The following is a 21,912-nucleotide window of genomic DNA, read 5'->3' as shown; positions in this document are numbered from 1 at the left end:
ATTGAAGATTTTTCGCACAGGGCGCCTACAGGCCTAAGGCCGGCCCTGAGTGTATCCAGTGTTCAGTAGGAACACACCTGCAGGGTCTAGAATGCTCCTGATCTTTCTACGTGCCTCATTGCTTTCTAAGTTACACCTACTCTTACAGTTAAAGCAATCAGTGTGTGCGTGAAAGTGCTTTTCTAAAGCTATGCGGTCATTCATGTGTTTGCAGGTCACTGGCACTTTGTGCAATATGGTGGAATTTTTCGACATGCCTCATTAGTACCAGATGCACAAATAAAGTTTTAATCTTTACTTAGCACTTGACACAGTCACAGCCTGACCTCTTCCGTCATACACAGATCAATGTTTTCCTTAGGATATTGTTACGCAAGCAGAGATGGCTCACTGACAATAATCAGCAAAAACTATAGTTTTGGTTTACATACAAATTTATTGCATGTCAACTGGTCACGCATTATATTTCCTCCCTTACGCTTCTCATGATATTGTGGTGTTGGTAGGAGGGGGGTGCGAGTTTCCTACGGAATCCGTTTAGACTCAAAACACCAATGGTCAATTGGGGGTGAAACGTCATTCCTAACATGATAGTGTCTCTAACACATCACAGTTGTTGCAGGGGAAAAGTTACAGAGTGCTTCCTACCTTACCTAACTGTCAATCTCACGCATATCTGCAATATCATTTTAGTTTGCCAATTGTTTGCACACACTATCACTTCTGGGATAACTGCCAGCTGTACATTTGTATATATTCCCCTTCCTTTACCCGGGTCCTTTTCCCTGCCTTAGCCCACTTTGTTTGGTTTGAGTTTGTGTTAACCCACTAAGAGCCAGAAATAGTCTAGCTCTTTTTATTTTTTGAGATATTAAAAGTTCATTTTTAACTTCATACTAGGCCATTGGACAGTCATTTTTCTCCTCATTCGATGCTTAAAGGTAAGTAAGCCTGTTTATTAGATGTGTTCTGCCATTAGAAAGATTTAATTGTTATCTTGGAGTACTTTGTTTTTGTTAAGTTTGCAATCTTGATATCTCCCTTTTACCTGCTTTGATTAAAAGTATAAATCTTCACTCGACTGTGGCTGTATTTCTGTAATATTTTTTTTGTATCTTCATCAGTGTTGAAGGAATTCATAAGAACCAGGGGAACTTGTGTGTTGTAGGTCACATTCAAGTGCTAAATCAAGAAAAAAAACAGATTCAGACATTAAAAACACGACCGACCGCTCATCAACACTGATTAAATCCTTCCTATAAACCATAGGGACAAAGCAAGTGAAAGCTATTATCTGTTTTTTTTTACCGTCAACATTTTTGGGAAAGTAAGCTTATTATAGATTATTGCTGGAAACCAAATACTCATATTGAAAGTCCAGTATCTCCTGGAAACATCACAGGTGCAATAAAGGTTTTCAGCAACACAAACTACCATAATCTATTGTTTAAATTAAAATACAATACAATACAATACAATACAAACAATAATCAATTAAACCCCAAGTGTGTGTGTACTACCAACCTCTACGTCTCTCCAGTGGAGCTGCACAAGGTCGCCATAATAATATTCTTCTCAATGTTAACAGTTTGTATCTACCGGGTTTACACACTACGCCTAATCCTCCCCCCCCCCCCCCCCCCCCCCCCACAATCTCCCCTCTCCCCAGTATCACACACATACCTCTATCTGTTTCACGGTGAGATCAAGGAAGGTATTCTCGTTGCGAACACCAATTAGACTTTTTGGACCTTTACAACCCATGCTGGTACCTAAACCGCCATTGAGTTTTACTACAACCAGCTTGTTCAGAACAGATGCAATGTTGTCTGGAATTCCTTTTGCTTTAATCTTCTCGTATGGCTGGATCTTTTAAAAAACAAAACAAAAAAACAGAAAAGATAAAAAAATAAAAAGGTCAGAATATTTGTAATAGGAAATCAATTTTCTGTACAGCAAACAATTGTAGAGAAATATCAAACGTTTCAAGTATCTGAAATTTTTGCAAAAATCCGCAAGAGTGTCTGGACGCTGTGTTACCCTTTGCCTGTCTAAATAGCTTAACCCCTGGAGGTAATGAGGGGGTGGGGGGAGAGAAGGTGGTTTCTTTAACTGCATTTTTTTTTATATATATAATGTAGTATGTGGTGGATTGCCTTCCCAGTGCAAAACTTTGTACTGAGGTATACCAAGTTTATATTGCTCAGCTGAAACACTGAACACTCGGGCAGCAATACGTTTATAGCCACATTTTTGTTACAATAGTTTTCTTTCATGAACCCAATATCTTCTGCTCTTTTTTTTCTGTTTTGTGAGATATATAAACAAATATGTATAATGTTTTAAGCTAGCGTCTGACAGACTTTAGAATACTTCAATACTTCTGCTACAGTATTACAAGGTAGCAGTAAATGCTATTCGTAGAACTATGTAAAATGGTTTATTATGTAACCATTGTAAAACCAAATAAAAATCAATTAAACAAAACCTATATCTATATCTCCTGCTCTTCCCAGTCAGTCACTTGTCAGCGTAGACCTCAAGGGAAAGGGACAGATCTTTTATTCCCACAAAATGTATAGATATATTTCTTTCATCTCTACTTTCGCAATTTGTGTACCGTGACCAACGATCAACACAAAGTATAGCAATTTGTTTTTTAAAAAACTGATGTAGGAGTACTGGTATGTATAAATGGAGGTGTGTTGCAAATTAGAAGGAAAAAAAAAAGGTGTAAATCGTTTTAGGATCAAAATAGTTTGTGTTTTTTACTACAATGAAACAAAGATGACTTATCGGATGAGTACACACCCTTCGATTAAAGATCAAAAATCCCGGTAAACATTAAAAAGGGTTAACGGATGGAAAGGCAACTCTTGACTTTAATTCCATTGTGTCAATGTAAGATACTTTGCATTACATACAGTGACACCTGCCACACTGTATAATATGACACAGCCTTTGTCTATTCATTCTGTCCTGCTCTGTACATTCAACGCTCTCTCTCAATATGAAGGTAACATGAACTAAATGGAAACAAAAAATGGTATCTGAAGCATCAATCAAGACATAGCAGCTATGATGATAGTGTGATCAGATAGCTCCACTAAGCCAGTATGTTTTGAATGTGCATGTTACGTGACATTCTACTTTGTTAGTCGTGTTTTTACATCTAGAGGAGAGTTTTAGCGTATCTCCACCATACCTCTGTTTTCTGAGTTGCAACTTACTTAGCATTACATGTTGAGCATGGATTTGCCATTATAACAGCATCATGTAAAATAGAATCATTCTGTTGTGTTACTTTAACCCAAAGCAAATGTCCCTCTATGACATAACATTCTAGTCATTAAGGATCACATTGAAATTAGAATGTCCCATTCACTTAGTAACAGCAGGGCTGTATAGAGTTGCTGATGTTTAACCTCTGATGTGCGCCATACCCTCTATGTCCCTATCCCTAATACTGTTAGTAACGCCGATGTACAGGGTACGATGGATGTTTAAACCCCCTGTACCCCAAATTTCCCTGGGGGTTATTGCTGAACGCCTCAAGTTTGGCAGTCTGGCAACAGGCCCCTGGTTACACCATACCTCAGTGACTGGCTGCCAGCTGCCATATAACACGGTTGGTGGCATGCACATTTTATTTGCAGCATGTACGACGCTAATGCTTCACAATGCAGCAGTCCATCAATACTGTTGCTGATCAATATGTTGATAGTGGCAATTGAACTAACAACTTCTCTAGGAAGCAAAGAGGAAATTAGACATTAGAAAACTGAACTTGGGATGAAGCCTGACTTTCATCCCAATTACTACTTTCATGAGTTATGGCTGAAGTCCTGCATCCAGCCACTGCCAAACTCATGATGTGGTCATCTGTCCATATATTACCGGTACTCAGATTTTTGGACTGGGTTGCCTAGTGCACCGCAGGCAGGAGAAGTGGTCAATCTAATCCACTGGGGCTGCATGTACTCTGGCAATTTGTGAGCTGTGCCACCAACCTTTGGACTCGTGGGTGTTATTCCAGTACGCACTGGAGTAGCTCCATTACCACCAGCCCTCCAATGCAGGGCAGCTGATTCCCAAGATGGCAACGGTCCTGCCAGAGGCATCCCTGACACAGAACTCACTGCGCTCGCAAGTAGCAGCGTCCCTTCAAGCTATTGGTGATATCTTTACAAAATTTGGGGCTAAGCTGGACAAGAGCAGTCAACAGTACCACTCTTCTCAGCAACATTACCAGAAATCTCTCAATGCAACTACTTACCAAGAACATGGGCCTTTGTAAGTCTTCAGGCAACATCCTATCTTACCTACAAGGAGGTGGCAATTACCAAGCCTGTCTGGAACTTTCACTACAGAACCCAGTGTACATTTTGGTATGGATTTCTGACGACAGTCTGGGTCTCTACTAGAAGTTACAGCGAGTCTCTTCCAGTATATCGCCTTGGAGGCCAATTATCTGCATACAGTGGTTCAAGCTCGAGCACTGTATGATGTTGGGACTCCAATGGAGGCCCACTCAAACTGTTGTCCTCTAAAGCCTCTGGATCCAGCTACCGGTTAGTTTCCAATCTAATATTACTTAAAGGCTCTAATGTGTGCCTGCTCCAGTAATTGTTTTGTAGATTATTACAGCTAGATTACTATTTTATCTTTCTTTTTCCTTTGCATACAATTGTCTTTTCCTGTAACTAGAATATTTTTGTTACCAGTTATACAAGCTCTGTACTATAGCGAATAGTCTCTAGAATGTCCCTGAAAATATTATAAGAATGTGCATTTATGCCTATACCTGACACAAAGGACTTTGGTCCTGACCATGCATGGAAAGCCACATGCTATCCAACTCAACATTAACTGACTGAGTCGTATTCCTTTTTTGTTCCTTTCTTTGTTATAATCTAAAAACTGTGCGGTGTCCACCTGTTATTCTGTTGAATATTGTAAATTGCACTCAGAAGCTGGTGTAGCTTTGAGTAAATGTTGGTGATGCATGCACGACAAAAATAAAGAATTAAAAAAAAAATGTGCATTTATTTTCAACACGTACTGAAAATCTGTATGTATTTCTCAAAAAAATATTTTAAAAAATTAGTATTTTATATTGACTGTGTTGCAATTTCAATAAGGTCAAAAGATATAAGACAAAATATGGACAGGCGCACTCAAGCACAGCGTGCCTTCCACTTAGGTTAGCTCCGAGGAGCAAACGGAAAAGGAAGAAAGAAATTGGGGGAAACAGCAAAACCTTAAAAATATGACGAGAATTCCTTATGGATTGGCATAAGAACGTAAACTGAAAGTTGCTTTGGAGTTAGGAAGAAACGGTAAGATATTACAAAAAGATCTGGCCATAAGCAGTCAAACATTGAAAGGAAATAAATGTATCTTCTCAGGTGCAATTATTTTGCCCTGGCTTTTTAAACTGGAATATAATGCAATTTGCTAAAGAAAAAAACAAGTTCATACACGGTGATATAGGTGATTTTCAATGGTTTGTTCAGTGGTATAAATTTAAGAGAAGTGACAATTCCCCTTTAAATTATTAACATCATAAACCACAAACTATACTAACCACTAAAACATAAACATTTCATGAAATACTCATTTGCCGAACCAGTTGGTTCACTTCAGGGAGGGAAGCATAGTTTCAAAGTAACCATTTCTGAATAAGGTACACGTCCCAATATGTCATACAAAAAAAAGAAAAGAATTGTGGGGTCAAATCCTTTGATACGGGTGTGAGTGGCAAAAAAACAAACAAAAGCTTTGTGTTACAGTGTAGCATAACTTTCCAGGATACATGCAGTTTAGCTTATTTCAGGTATATCCAATGGCCCGGAGCTCACCAGCTGTCATCATCGGGCATCACATCTCATTATACATTCTTTGGCCAAGACAATGCCTATTCTTATTCTTTTGTTTGCATAGTAGTTGAATGGTCCTTGAAACCCGTCATCATTCTTTGCAGTCTTCGTGATCAGCAACTAGTACTCAAGGCTATGAAATCCAAACACACTTACCTCCATCTGATGTGTGGCTGGATGCCTAGCAGGTATAATTCATCTGGATGTCTGCTTTCGCTCAGCAACAATCTTTGAATGAAGACAACTTATGACACTTCCTTGTGGGTGACCGCCTTCATAGCTTAAGAATGCATTCTTGTGACTTACCCAATTATTCTCTCCTAGAGGGACTACACTGTGTAGATCCAACAACTATTTGCACAGATCACAGTTTGTGATGGGAATGTTAATGTACTAAATTAAATGGAATTCTGCTAACTGGTCTTTGATGCAAAATGGTCCTTTTGAAAAAACATTGACAGGGTATTCCAGACTGGAGTTGACCCCATTATTTAATGAGTTTAAAACCAAAACAACAACAAAAAAGTATTCGCTCTTGGTCAACTATTATTCAGACGTTGATCAAGTTACAAAAATCAACTGCTGGACTGTTGATTTGTCTTTAGGACTGGTTTGGGTACCACTGTTTTGACTATACTTGCAGATGGGTAAATATAGAGATAAGTAAACACAAATCCTTTAAAGTGACAGTTTCTCCTTAATCCTCCTTGGAGCAATACCTCCCCTTCACTTTCTTTAACCGTAGTCCTAGCTTTACTTTCCCCCCTTATTATTTCTCAAGGTTATATCAATTTTTACAGTTTATAAAACTTGAATCCTGGAAGTTATTGGATTCTTTGCTAGTTTTTTGTGATGCAAGATAATTGTTTAGTGCCCCCCCTTTCCGCCGCCACTTGTGTGCTTATATAAAAAGTGTTTGAACCCCCCACGTTACAGTCTCACGTGTTGTACAACACATTATATACATGCTGTGAATAGATATCGCCGCACTGACATACATACATCAAAATACGTCAGATCACGCTGTACTATTAAAGGATACTTTGAATGAAAACAGGTTCGATTAAATGAACTGCCGCTTATTTTTGGGGTCCTCGATAAGAAAAGTTTGATCACAAGGGAGTGATAAGTAGAGAATTTTACAGAAAACAGAATACACAGTTACTCGACTTGTAGATTATTTTCCTGGGTTATATTTGTTTCCAATAAACAATATTGTTTTACTCCAGGAACGGCCTTCGTTTCACAATATAATAATTTTTATTTGCCCTGATTCAATAATATATACTAGAAAAAAACAAAAAAACACTAAAAACAAAACAAACTCTTAAAACATTTTAAAAGTTTGCCCTGATCAGCTCACCCCGCACATACAATACACACACACACATATATATATATATACCCATCTGTAAATAACCTGATAAATGTTGGTGAAAGCCAATTGTAGGAAATCATTTTCAACCCTACATTTCTATATAGTGGAATTATTCTGATGGAAATGGTGTGAAATGCATGCAAAGGGCACTTCTTCACACACTAGTAATCAGCCTGATGGCTGTGAGTAACAAAGCATATAGCAACTCAGAGCAGTGATCTTTACACTAGAATCCCATTTTAGGCAGTGAAAGCAGACTATATTCTGTATACAAATTGAAAATGCAATTTTTTACCATTTCTGTGTTCTCTCTGGCGATACTATAAAAGATTGCTTCTATAATTAGTCCCCCAGACATATTTCTTAACGTGTGTAATTGTAGGCGCTTCCCCTTGGTGGAGCCTGTGTCTGGAGAACTTGCTCACATTAAGTCATCGTAGATTGAAACGCTATGACTAATACCAGTCGCTCCTTATGTCAGATGTCCGGGAGAGAAGGTGAACGTCAAAAGTGCCCAACCTCAAAACGTTTCCCCACAGTCACATAGTTCTAAGTCATTGTGCAAACACACTCACAGGGATGCAGTGTGTGTTAAGAGGCAGTATTACTGCATTCTAGTCATTCAAACCACAATGGGTTGTAAGAAATTCCTCCCACCATTGATGCAGTATGGACACGTGCATTTAAGTATAGTACAGGAAGTTCTTCTCTGAATAGAACTCTTTTTTATTTATTTTTTGAAGCAGACGTAAAAAATCAAAACAAAAACCTGCTCTACTTGAACCCACTGCAGAGATCCCCACCTGTTTATACAGGGAGAGCTGTAAGGGGGCTTTCTATGACATTTAGTTCAACTCTTTTTTTGACAGTCCTGCCAATATGGCTTCCATTATGTTGCATGAGTAGTATCATTCATGTCTTTTTGTTTTTATAATGAAAGAAACTACTCATGACTACCACTTATAGAAAGTCATGAGAAGGCAGATTATGATTAAAATACAGCTCAGCGTTTGTTCATTTTCTCACCAATTTCTTTCAAAAATGGGAGTCAAATGAATGGAGACCTGCTATAATACCAGCCGAAACATTGATGAACTGATACCCGAAACCGATACAAGGCCAGAGATCCACACGTTACCCTTAGTTTATCACTCTTCACCAGAGGTACCCCCACTGAGCTCCCGTTGAGCCATACCACCTCACTATGATTTAAGTTGGCCTTAATGCTCTCACCGGTGTTCACTCGTTTCAAGACATTTCAGATCCCGATGGGGGACCTCACCTTTTCTCACCACAGATACAGACCTCACTGGGACATTTACAAACTGTATGTACTACCGACCCTCTCGGGTCATCTCATTATTTGTTCTCTGTACCCAGATTGAAACTATCTGGAATGCATAACTAAATACGTCTTGTTGCATATGCCCTTACCCACAAAATTGTATATATGCGGATGCAGCCAAGATCCATTGTATTGCTTGGTGACGCGGGCAAAAATGTGTTTTTTTTGCTTTTTCTCACATCTATCTAGTTGTATTGGCAGCTAGACAACCCGAAAACTCCATGACATAGTCCTGAACATATAGAGGTGAGCTATACGAACACTGTAGCATAGTAGCGGCTAAACCAACAGTGAACCTAATCTGCCACTCATGCCCAGCTCGTAGTTCGTAGTTTGTATGCACAGTATACTCAAATGCTCTATTGTAATATGTACGTCCTACTATCATAACATAGCAGGCTGCCCTACAATTCAGATAACATAGATTAATATTGCCCCATATTATAGGACAGACAACGTTGCTGACAGCTTTCTACTACATCATAACCTATAGGAGCTTAGCGCACCCGGGCGCACATCGTATACCAACGAACCATTACTCTAGTCACTATTACCTGCGGCCCATGCTATGAGCTATCATGACTGCCCTTATCTGAGCGGAGACCAGATAACCGAATTAATGGCAGAACACATAGCTAAAAAGTCATACCTTACCAGTCTAGCTATCCCCTTACATAGAAAGATGCAATGATAACCAGTAACACAATATGGGACCACAGCAAAATAAGGGGAATGTTTCACTAGATAACAATAAGGGTGTATCCTGTACAGGTACTGGGTCTAGTTTAGTATCTCGCCTCCCAACCTCTGTGCCCAGCGGTGCACTTAAACACCTAAGCAGGTCGCCTAGAACCGCCAGCAACACGCTCACTGCCTTCTCTGACCAACCCTGATCTAGCGACTGACAGGTCCCATTGAAGGGGTTCACGAACTACATACCAAGCGGCATGCCTAACATAAATACCGCTGTGCCCACTGACAAGCACTCACTGTCACGTTCTACTCAACACCTTGTTTTACCTCATGTTCACAAACGTCTTTTCTATTTCCTTTGTTTTTACTGATAACGTAACTGTTTCGTTTAAGCGTGATATCCGCTACATTATATGAAAAAAAAAAAGTGCAATCTGTCTGCCACTGCACACCTACTGTAATCTTGAAATGCGCTGATGTGGCGCCCGTTCATAATCTGTAACCACCTGCACAACCAAAATAAAGAATTAAAAAAAAAAAAAAAAAATGGGAGTCAACAGGATGGTGATAACCTGTGCTTACCCTTCTCCTAAATACATTGTTTCAGGCATTGATGTTTACATGCAGAGCTGAATGGATGCAGTTCCTTGGTGGTCTGATTTTGAATTATTATATGCCAGAGAACACAATTAGAAAAACAAGATTTAGGGAACCTTTTCATTTGCACAAAACATCAATACAATGCCATCACGATATCCGAAGTCCCACCGCCTATTTCCCCAGGAAATGTTAGCCTTTGTCATAAACCTTATGTGTTTTGCTTGTATTCGCCAGACAGAGCCAAGTGAACACACACACCAATCTTTTAACAGTCAGATACTCAGTAGATCACAGCTTCTATAACTGCAAAATTCTAGCAAATTCTAATTGTAGCAAAAACTAAAGATATGATAGCAGAGAAAAGGGAAAAACATTTTAGCTTGCCCTTCAGATAGTCCCCAGTCAGGTCCTCCAACAAGTTTTGCTCATGTGTGCCACTACAGAGAGTGGCATCTCATAGTGATCCCATTCACAATAGTAGTCTAGATCTGAAATGCCAACAGGCTCTCTGCACCGGACATGCAGCAAACCCAGACAATTATTCTGGCCTTCAGTGCACCTCGTCATTGAGGTGTAGCTAATGCCTCTCTAGGGCAAGGGGTCCATATCTTGATTATGCTTTAAAGTTTTGTAGGACCTAAGCAGAAGCACTGAAGCAAAAACAAAAACAAGAGGATGAATAGGTAAATGTAAAAGCTTGCCCTCCGATTATTCCCCACTCAGGTCTCAAATGGAATTCCTCACATTTGGATGGAGATCCGCTTTGAATAAAATGCTACTTTTTTGAAACCCCCACTTTACAGTCGCACGTGTAAGCTTGTGTAGTGGTTTGGTTACAGGGTCTTAAAAAAATCTCTTTCCAAGACACTGCAACCAAAGCCTCTTTCAGAGGGTCCCATGGCATAGAGATGAGCTTCAAGTGCTGACCCCACCAGTCAGACTACAAATCAAATCCAAGGATACATTCATTTTCTTCCTATTGGAGTACACATTTAAAAATCCTGTGTGGTTCATTTTTACTCTTATCTTTGGTAGATGGTGAGACTAAACACAAAACTAAATTCAAAGAGTGCTAGGTATACAAAAAAAGCCACACAGGAAAGACCCTGAACACAAACGTATCTATTGAAATATAATCTACAATATTCTAAAAGAAAACAGCAAATTTATAAATTAAATTACATACTCACTATAAGCATAGCCTTCACCACTGAAGCCATTGTTTTAATTATATGCCAACAGAGTCATTAAAAAGTAGTTAAATTATTAACCTCTAAACAAAACATATAATGTATAGACAAAACAAACGTTACCTGATAACTACCCCAAACCCTTATGCAAATGTAAAAATCAAAGGCTTTCAGTACTAAAAATCTGTTATTTAAATGGGATTTGTCTTAGATGTCCCCCAAGAGTTGTGAGAGTTTCAGTGCAGGCCTTTATGTAAATCAAAATCCAATCTACGGATTTGCTTCTGCAATGTATAGCATGTAAACTAACTACAAAAGACACATGCACCACTTTACACAATAATAGACAAAATAGAATGATCTTCTCTCATTTAGTCACAGTGTTTTTTTGAGATTAAACCGAAACACATACTATAAATTTCACTCCGTGCTGCCGTCACCTCAGTCTCCTGTTGCTTATTCAGGAGACCAACTAGCAAATACAAAGTAAAAAAAACAAGGGCCGCGCTTCTTGGAATGCAAAATTGTGCACATGGCATTGCACAACATTTTATGATGGACATAAAAGAAACAAATGTTTTGGGTTTACCTCTTTATTAATGCAGATGCTCTTAACAAAATGAAGCACATTTGCTAAGTATATAGGTACAGCCTCCATGGCTGAGATAAAAAAAAAACCTTAACGATCTCAGCCAATCCAGTACCTTGTCATAGCACTGAGGCTATTGCACATGCAGGGACAGACGGTAGTTGTTCAGGCGACTACAGGGTCCCTTTAATGTAGTGGTTCAAGTGCAAATAGACTATTACTGCAACCACAGCAATGACAACACTGCTTTTTTTCCATCAGACAGCTACTAGAGAGCTTACAGTTGCGGTCCTGCAATCTTTGCAGAACCAACATTCAGCAGTGAACGCTCACCATAAAGATGCATTGATGCTGATTAGCACTACTGTCTACTGGTCCGCTGTCTTCACAATTTGCAAACATACAAATTATGCTGGAGCTTGTTCTAACACTTCTAAGCACATTTTTAATTAATATACATAGTTTGTGAAAACACACTGAACATTCCAGGTCTTAAGATTCTTTTTTTCCCCTTTCACACACAAAGAATTTCGGCTCCGTTTACATGGTTTAGAGGGAACAGTTCATTCTGGAATATAAAGTCTACTTGAGGCCCCATGAAATGGTCCTCAGTACTTGGTTTTATTTTTATATTCCCCCTCAGACCTGGCACACATCCATTCCTTCAGAGATGTGGCTGAGCATCAACAGAAAGGATCTGTTTAATATGGTGAGGAGCACTACTCTGCTTTCTAGAAGAGAAGATTGAAGTCCTGCATGCTAGAACAGAGTAGAGAATTAGTTAAAAATAAATGATTAAATAAAAGTAAATCCACCCGTGTCCAGATAAAAATATCTTTACACACTGATCAGCCACAACATTAAAACCACTGACAGATGAAGTGAAGAACATTGATTATATTGTTACAATGCTACCAGTCTAGGGGTTAGATTTATTAGGCAGCATGTGAACAGTCAGTGTTGGACGCAGGAAAAATGGGCAACCGAAAAAATCTGAGTAACGTTGACAAGGGCCACATAGTGATGGCTAGGGTCAGAGCATCTCCGAAACAGTAAGCCCTCTGGGGTTTTCCATGGTATGCAGTGGTTAGTAAATACGTGGAGAGCGACGGCTAGCCCGATCACACAGAAGAGCTGCTACAGTTTAAACTGCTGAAGTTTAATGCTGGCCATGAAAGAAAGGTGTCAGAACACACAGTGCATCGCAGTTTGCTGCGCAAGGGACTGCGTAGCAGCAGACCAGTCAGAGTGTCCATGATGACTATAGTGTCCCTTTAATGGGGCTGTGAACTTTACCATGAAGCAAATGAAGAATGTTGTCTGGTCTAATGAATCACATTTTCTTTTTGATCAGCTGGATGGTTGGGTGTGTGTGTGGTTTACCTGGGGAAGAGATGGCAGCAGGATGCACTATGGGAAGAAGGCAGGCCGGCGGAGGCAATCTTATGCTGTGAAACCTTGGGTCCTGGTATTCATGTGGATTTTACATTGACATGTACCACCTACCTGGAGAATGTTGTTCCCTGGCTGCAGAGGCATCTTTCAGAAGGATAATGCACCCTGCCACACTGCACAAATGATTCAGGATTGGATTTAGGAACATTAAAGAGTTTAAGGTGTTGCCTAGGCTTCCAAATTCCCCAGTTCTCAATCCAATTGAGCATCTGTGGGATTGTGCTGGAACAGCAAAATCGGTCCATGGAGACCCCACCTCACAATTTGCAGGACTTAAAGCATATGCTGCTAATTTCTTGTTGCCAGATATTACAGGACCCATTCAGGAGGTTTTGTGGCTATTTTGGCAGCACGAGTGGGACCTACACAATATTAGGCAGGTGGTTTTAATGTTAAGAGTGATCAGTGTAGGGGGGGGGGCGGGGCCTGGCCGCAGAGCAGTGAAGACGTGTGACCCCAGAGCTCCTGCATTAAGCTACATTAAAACTATAAATCCACGGATTTAAAAGCGACTAATCGGGCCACGAAGGCCAGCAATAGACCGGGGACATAAAGCGGAACAAAATGATACCCCACAAGCGCCATTACTGGCAGCACTCACAGATCTGGCGTCCGGGGCCTACTCACATGGCGAGCGCGGGAGAGACGGCCGCTCTCCTGCCGCCACAACCAACTACCTCGGCGACCAGGAGCCCGCTTCCCCCCCCCTATGGACCGGCGGGGGTCATCCCGGTCCAATCCCTACAGGGCCACGGGATCCAACAAGCCTCCGTTATAGCTACCAACCCACAGCCGGAGGCCAAGATGGCGGATGCCGACCAGGCCCTAGGGCTACAACCCGCCCAGACTCAACAACTGCGGCTGACTAACACGGACAACATAGCAGCGGCCTTCAACCGTTTCTGGACGAGATGGCAGGCCTTAACGACACAGCCCCGAACAACAATACAGGCCCGCCCAAATGCCCACCAACTTACCTGCACATGGCCCGGCACTAAAACGCACAGCCAAGCCACCAACCAGAGTGCGACAGCAGGGGGCAAAGAGGGCTCAGCCCAGACCTCAAAGCTGCACATCGCTTACCCGACATCATCAGCCCGAGCACCGCCGGGTTCGGAGATCAGCTCCCCACAGCACGCTACTACACAATCTAAAAAGGAAACACACCCGACGGACTTATACACGGCCGTCGGCAGAAGTCGCAAGGAAGGCATATCGGCGCATCACCCGCCTATGGCGCTACTCAGCCGTAACCAGCCTCCAGAAGGACTTTGCCTCCACATCAGAGTCACTGATCCGCACAACAGCTAAGGGAGCAGGAACGCTGACACGCCGCCGACGGAATCCCCCCGTCACCCGAGGCACTCACAGGAGTCTGGGAAGCAACGGTGGAGACCACCCACAGCTCTTGACCCGCGGAATTGGAGACCTGAACTGTTACACGCACCTGGACTGTACCCAACACCCGATAGGTATTGGCTGAACTGCTATGGGCACCCGGCAGGCATAACAGCCATCACGCTGCTATGGGGTTAAATGCCTGCCTCCTGCACTGATCCCACATCTCACAGCAAGATGCAACTTAACACTTAACACCTGAAGCCCACCTGCACTCGATCACTTGTAACAACATAATGACAATATAGTCTTTCTATCGTTAGCACAGATAGACCAAACACAGTTAAACACAATAAGCGACTAATCTCTAACAGTACCCTAACTTATGTTTTGCAATGCACCAGCTGTTCAGCGACTATTGCCTGATTTTTTTTTTTTTATTATTTATTTTCTTTTTTTTTATTGCTAGCCAATTTCATGTTTGTCACTGCATATATATTGTTTTAAACTGTTGACAACACCAAATGTGCCAAGACAATCTCATAAGACCTAGCTTGAATGTCACTATATGTTTTAATAGTGTTAATAGTTTTAATAGCTCTAGTCTGTCTTATATAGTTTGTTATCTTCATAAAAAACAAAAACTGTGCTGTCTAACCTGTCACGATTTGAAATGTATATGAATCCGCTTGCAGCAGCTGTCGTGGCGCTGCACGCTTGCTGTCATTCCATGCGCAAATAAAATAAAGAATTTAAAGAGTGATCAGTGTAGATCAGTGGTGCCCAAAAGGTAGATCCACAGATGTTTTAAAACTACGGCTTCCATGATGCTTTGCCATTCTAAAGCAGTCTAAGGCATTCTAAAGCTTCATGGGAGTTGTAGTTCTACAACACCTTTTGGGTGACCCTGCTGTAAATCAATGGCAATTGGCAAAAGGAATGTTGAGCGACATTCTGAAAAAGGTGAACCTATAATTGAAAAAAAATATATATACTTACCTTAAATTGCCCCTATGCACATTATATATCACAAAAATACATGATACATTCGATGTAAACATTTTCGTGAGGAGCTTGCGTGGTTTAAGAGGTGGCATGTTCCCTTTAAAAAACAATAGAAACAGAATATCTATGGATACCTTCACCGATGTGCAGAGCTTAAATATTTATCATTAAAGGATCACTATAGGGTCAGGAACACAAACATGTATTCCTGACCCTATAGTGTTAAAACCACCATCTAGCCCCCCATGCCTCCATAAATATAGAAAAATCTTACTGTATTCAAGCCAGAAGCTGTAGCTCTGCATGCTGTTTGCTTAAGAAAAAAAAGCTGTCTGCTGACATCAACAGAAGTGGTGGCCTGATCCAATCACAATGCTTCGCTATAGGATTGGCTGAGACTGACAAAGAGGCAGATCAGGGACAGAGCCAGCATGATTCAAGCACAGCCCTGGCCAATCAGCATCTCCTCATAGAGATGAATTGAATCAATTAATCTCTATGGGGAAAGTTCAGTGTCTGCATGCAGAGGGAGGAGATACTGAATGTTTGGATGCAGTTTAGCAGCCATGACCCAGGAAGGATCTCTAACAGTCATCTGAGGGGTGGCCAGTGAAGTTATCACTAGGCTGTAATGTAAACACTGCATTTTCTCTGAAAAGACAATGTTTACAGCAAAAAGCCTGAAGGTAATGATTCTACGCACCAGAACAAATTCAATAAGCTGTAGTTGTTCTGGTGACTATAGTGTCCCTTTAAAGATAGGCACCAACTAGAAAAGACTGTCAAATAAAATACACTAAAATATATTTCACATCAGGAATACCTGGCTTGTTACTGAATGCATTTCTGTGGGCTCCGTATCATTTGTGTTCTTTACAAATATGCCAATAAGACTAAGGAAGTCAGAATAAATTAAAACTTTTTAGCTGGACATCTATGCATACGAGTCAGTGAGAGGAACTTACTCGTGATCTCTCTCACCTATATAATCAGTCAGCCTGTCGGGGAAGCATACAGATTTTGACATATTCCCTATATGGTGCCTGAGTTGTGGGAGAGCTGTTGGTTGACTAGCAGAGTTTTAAACTGATTATTTATGATGGCCACAAAGAGGCAACAGGATATTGCTGCATGCTCAAAGTAAAGTCAGCTAGCATTGCTGTTTAAGACAAAATAATTTGAGGCAAAATAAATCCTCATTGTCATAATACATCTGGAAATGGAATACTGATGGCTAGAACAGCAAACTGTTAATTCCATTCAAAAGAAAACAAGCTTCCCATCCCTCTCCATGGCAACAAGGAGCGTTTCCCTGCAATCCCTATCCATAGGAAGAAAGAAACAAGTAGCACAAGGCTTTGCTAAAACAACAAAAGAGGATTTGCTTTAACATAGGCAATTCAGCACAGACCGAGTAATCTATCAGGAAACACTGTGTATATGTAGCTTGGTATATGCCACTTTCCCGCTTGTTTAACACGCGGATACTATTTAAGACAACTGAAATGGTTTTATCTGCTGTAATTGTACTCAAAGGAAACACAGGTTTTGTTTAATAGAATTACTGTATTATCAGCTGGAAATCACATATACATATAGTTATGGAAATCACTGTTTTGTTGGTACCAGTACAGTGTTACCGCACATCTCTAAATGCTATGAAAATGCTTACTGCTTTGAGGTATGAAGTATAGGAAAGCAGAGGAACACTTTTCCGTTTCCTTCCACATTCGATGCCTAGTGCTCCCCTCCAACGTTAATTTCCTATATTACAGCAAACACCTGCCATTTTCCCCAATATCAAGAGCAAAATAAATCCAATAGCGGACAATACTCCGTTAACCTCTCTCCTGTTAACATTTTGTCTTTTATTTACGGTTATACCCCCCTTGTAAAATTGTAAAAAAAAAAAAGTAGGAATGAGAATGTCTTTCAGTGGGCAATAAAAGAGAGCAGAGGGGGGAAAAAAGAAAAAAAAAAGAAAAGAAGTCGCCAATAAAAGCAAACATTTGCCACAATTTTGCAGTTATGAAGAGTGGATGGCTAATTGTTTCTATATTTATATTTAAGTGTAGGCACTTTGAACTCTTGCTGTGACTTTACTTGAATGCACTTCCTCCACACCTTTCCTTTTCACATCAAAAGCAATCACTTCATTTTGAACCTTTCACTTTCCTCTATAGTGTTTCTAGCTTGTGAGCTGAATAATATTTAACTGCTGTATCTCTGTATCTACACAGAATATATTTGTGTGGAAGACAGATGTATAAAACATGAGAAGTACTCAATGTTTGAATTTTTTTATGAACCCACCTTTTCCATTCTCTAATATTTTATTTTTTTTATTCTTTATTTTTTGTGTGCAAGAGTTCACAGGTATGCCGTGGTGCCACAATAGCAGTCACGTGCGCATTTTCAACATGCATTACACATATGGCACATATAAGGTCTGCACATGTTTTATATAATGATAATGGTAAGGTAGTTAAGCATGTGGTGCTCCCACTATTCCCCACTAGTGTTTTCAGTTTAAGCTATTGGAGCATAAGAGCAGGCTTAGCTCATTTAGCTTATGATTACGTTTTGTTTCACAAGATTTTGTACGACATATGGTTAAAGATATACAGGCTGTAGTCATCTGAGTGAGTGATCTCTAGTGTGGCGATGGGGAAGGTTGTTTAACTCTGGCTTGGTCTGCCTCGGGCGCCACTCTGGAATGTGTGGAGGTCTGTGGGGTTGGTTGCCTTCGCTACCCTGGACGGGTCTGCATAGTTCCATACAGTCATATTAAGGTAGCACATGGGGGAAGAGATCTCACACATGTCCTGCTTTGGGAAGGAACAAGGGCTCAAAGAATATTCTATCACCAGGCATTCTAATGTGGAGATACACTGCCATGGTTATTAGCCCACATTTTTTTTTTCTTTAAACTGGCTATTGAAGCCACAGCCCAGCTTTAACATAAGTCACTTGTGATAGTGGCAACATGCAAGAAATGTTTTTTATTTTTTTTATTTTTTTATATTTAAACAGATACTATAGTTCCAGCCAGGAATACATAGCTGTATTCCTGGCTCTATAGCTCGCTCTGCCTCCCCCCTTGCAGTGGTAAATAAAGGGTTAAAAACCTTTTATTTACTCACATTATCACACGTCGCTGGATCCTGGCTCTGTCTCCTACGACGTTCCTGATGAAAGGGCGCTAATATGCATGAGCAGCAAGTGTAGCATTAGGCCCTCCCCATAGGAAAGTAATGAGTCAATGCTTTCCTATGGGTTACTAGCAGGCGCTGGATGTCCTCAGGCAGAACGTGAGGACGCCCACCGTCAGTTAATGGATCAAAAGCCCGTTAACAGCCAGGAAGCCCCTCCAGTGGCTGTCTGGTAGACAACCTCTGAAGGCTGACTTAGTGCTGCAATGTAAACATTGTAGTTTCTCTGGAACTGCAATGTTTTACATTGCAGCACTAAGTGCAATAGGGAGACTGCACTCAGACCACTTCAATGAGCTGAAGTGGTCTGGGTGCCTATAGTGTCCCTTTAAATTCTATACAAAACTTTATTCAGCAAGGTCCTGGCAAAGGATGGCAAATACTCTGCAAGCAAATAAGAGGTATAATGATAAGTTTTATATATCATAGCCATTTCATATTGTTGCATAGACTTCAGTATACAGATGTATCTCATCCAGAACATTCTCTAATATGTCTTAGAATGCTTTGCTCTTAAAAACAGAGAGTACAGGATTATTGATGACGTACAAGGAGCACATGCTTGTGTAGGTAGGTTATGGTCAGAATAATGTAACTGAACTTATTTTCAAAATCAGTACATATTCTAGGCATTTGGCAAAAATATAAATATTATGAATGACAGTGACCCTTTAAATCTGTTCAGGGAAAAGATAGTGATCCGAAGCTTAATTCTGTTAACCAATTTGTTTAAACAACATCCAAATATTGATATTCATATGGCACAGAATAGGTTAAATCGGTGTTGCTTTATAAGGGAACATGGGAATAAAACATGCAATTAACTTACAGAATCCTCTGGAGGTCTCTGTATCTTTCCCCAGTCCACTGATGGGCCTTTATCTTGCAAAAATCTGTGAAACAGGCTCTGGAACCCGGCAATATCCTTCTTAATGTGCTATGGTGAAAAATTTTAAAAAGAGAAAAAAAATAAATTAAAAAAAAATACATCACTACAGTCCTCTCAGACACAAATACTTATTTTTTTTTTTTTTAATAGGCTAGATGTTGAAATACCTCATTTGTATTATATATATAAAAAAAAAAAAAAATTTAAAAAAGCTTCAAGGTTTTGTAACATTTCTTTAGAAGGCTCGGTATTTTTGGCCAGTTTATCATAGAGCAGTTTATCACATTCCCCACAACCTCATCTCGAGAATAAGAAGCCAGAATGACTCATACGTACATTTCTGACTGGGACATGGGGACCTGGACTTGGTACTTCACAGGCCTGGCCACAACACGATCAGGGTGTACCACTATTTGGCAGCTAGCGGATACCAGCAGCCGGTGTTTGCATAGAGTGAGGTTATTTGACAGTCCTAGAGAGCTAAAAGCAGAAGAGAGGGCCAAATTACATGAATATGAAACCTACAAGCCAAAACAGTTGTTGTAGTGGATGCTCCAAGGCAATCAAAGGCAAGGCAAAAAAAAAAAAAAATTCAATTGCTAATTTCTCCATATTCTCTCTATGACACACACAACTGCGAAGTACATCCCCCGCCAAAAAAAAAATAAAAAAAAAAAGATCAATTAACTTTTTCCTTTGCCGCGCTGGTCTCCGGAGTTGCGCACTGCCTCTTTGACTGAAATCATAGAAATCAAAGCTTCCCATAAGAAAACATCAGGAGGCTAGTGCGCATGCACGGCATAATGCTGCATTCTGCCAATCAGGTCGTCTATCCGACCATCTGATTGAAATAATGGAGTTTTACTCCATTACAATTAGTGCCTCTACTGGCTGTCAGTATGAGAGCCACTTTAGGCACGTTGACCCTACAATAAAAACATTGACGTTCCTGCAGAATGAAAAGGTTTTCAACTGTGGGACTAAAACAAATGGGGCATGGCACTAATTGTAAAGCGCTGCGTAATTTGATGGCGCTATATAAATAATATAATAATAATAATAATAATAATAATAATGGTCTGGGTGCCTATAGAGTCCCTTCAAAGGACCATTCCAAACACTATAATCACTACAAAACTACAGGAGAACTGGAAGCAGTGTTTGCCGTGCATGGCTTAGCTATCTCAGCCAATGAGGTGGCCCTGCCCTGCAGGGCTTAGTTCAGGAGAGTTGACAAACTCCTAAGCAGGAACTTTCAGGTCTTCTGTAACTGTAGTGGAGAAGGAGAGCAAGCTGTAGTGGTTTTAGTAGTTGAAGTTTCCCTTTAATTCCAAATTGTAGTGAATTTAGCGGAGACAATAACTCAGATTTTAAATCCATCTCCCAGGTTGGCTGCATCATCTGAGCCTGGCACTTGTTCACCGTTTGTTTGAAATGATAATGCTGTCACACGAGATGTCCTACCTCCAGTTCCGACTCAGGTGCTGTAGAAAGTATTCTTTCCAGATCTGCTTTCATGGCTGCCTCCAGCTCCTGCCGTATGGCCTCTTGAAATGGGGACATCCCTCCCCCCGACATTGCTTTGCTTAAGTCTAAAGAAAAAAATAAATAAAAAATTAGAACACTCCAACACAATAAGGCAGGCTTTGACAAGTATTTAGTGATAAAGCGCGTTCTATCAAAACTTCAAAACACAAATTATTATTAGTATTCATACAGCACCAATTATTCCGGAGCACCTAAATATAGAAAGTGGATATTTTAGAGGTGAAGATGGCCCTACAAAGGTTGTTTTTCCATTAATGCTTAAAATAAATAAGTTGAAAAATAATTCTCTCTCTCTTAAGCTTGGCAGAGTAAATAGGACTACAAGTATAATGGGAGGGGATGTAGAGATGGTTTTCTCATCCCCATTAGTCCATTGAAATATGGTTCTTGCTTGAATCAAAGGACCCAAAGAGGACTTTCTAGGGAATAAACGTATTGACAGGAATATTCCTCTAAATAGAGCCTTTCAAACACCCTAGAAATAATATTTGTAGTGTGAAAGAACTAATTAGAACAAAGTGGTCTGGTTTTTGTTAATAATGGCAAGCACAAGTGTTTTCGCTGTGGCTTTACCTAGCAAAGCCACGAGATTTGACAATATTCCATGGAAGCAGTTGACAAGTGATGGCAACATTCTGAACGTTCATACAGAAGGAACAGGTGAAGTCAAAAATAGAACATAGCAACTTGTTGAGCTATTAAAATCTAGGAGATTCAGGATCCACGAGTCACATTATTGGGGCCTAGGATTCCTGTTGCACAGGATTTTTTATTTGCCCATTCCCAGTCAC

At 40.3% G+C, this 21,912-nt stretch overlaps 1 protein-coding gene across 2 annotated transcripts in view; it reads right to left on the bottom strand.

Annotated features, from left to right (window-relative positions):
* Positions 1 to 21,912, bottom strand: part of UGP2 (UDP-glucose pyrophosphorylase 2) — a 54,923-nt gene that overhangs the window by 7,263 nt on the left and 25,748 nt on the right. For both annotated transcript variants that reach the window (XM_063443765.1, XM_063443764.1), the window contains exons 2-5: positions 21,038 to 21,165; positions 19,514 to 19,621; positions 1,684 to 1,869; positions 1,049 to 1,182 (exon numbers count right to left, since the gene is read on the bottom strand). In XM_063443765.1, coding sequence (XP_063299835.1) covers positions 1,049 to 1,182; positions 1,684 to 1,869; positions 19,514 to 19,621; positions 21,038 to 21,151 — 542 coding nt within the window. In that variant the 5' untranslated portion in view covers positions 21,152 to 21,165. The remainder of the gene's footprint in view (positions 1 to 1,048; positions 1,183 to 1,683; positions 1,870 to 19,513; positions 19,622 to 21,037; positions 21,166 to 21,912) is intronic.

This window comes from Pelobates fuscus, chromosome 2 (assembly GCF_036172605.1).
Source record: "Pelobates fuscus isolate aPelFus1 chromosome 2, aPelFus1.pri, whole genome shotgun sequence".
In the NCBI taxonomy this organism is placed as follows: Eukaryota; Metazoa; Chordata; class Amphibia; order Anura; family Pelobatidae; genus Pelobates; species Pelobates fuscus.
The sequence above is the reverse complement of the archived record's forward strand: the minus strand, read 5'-3'. Positions and strand labels throughout refer to the sequence as shown.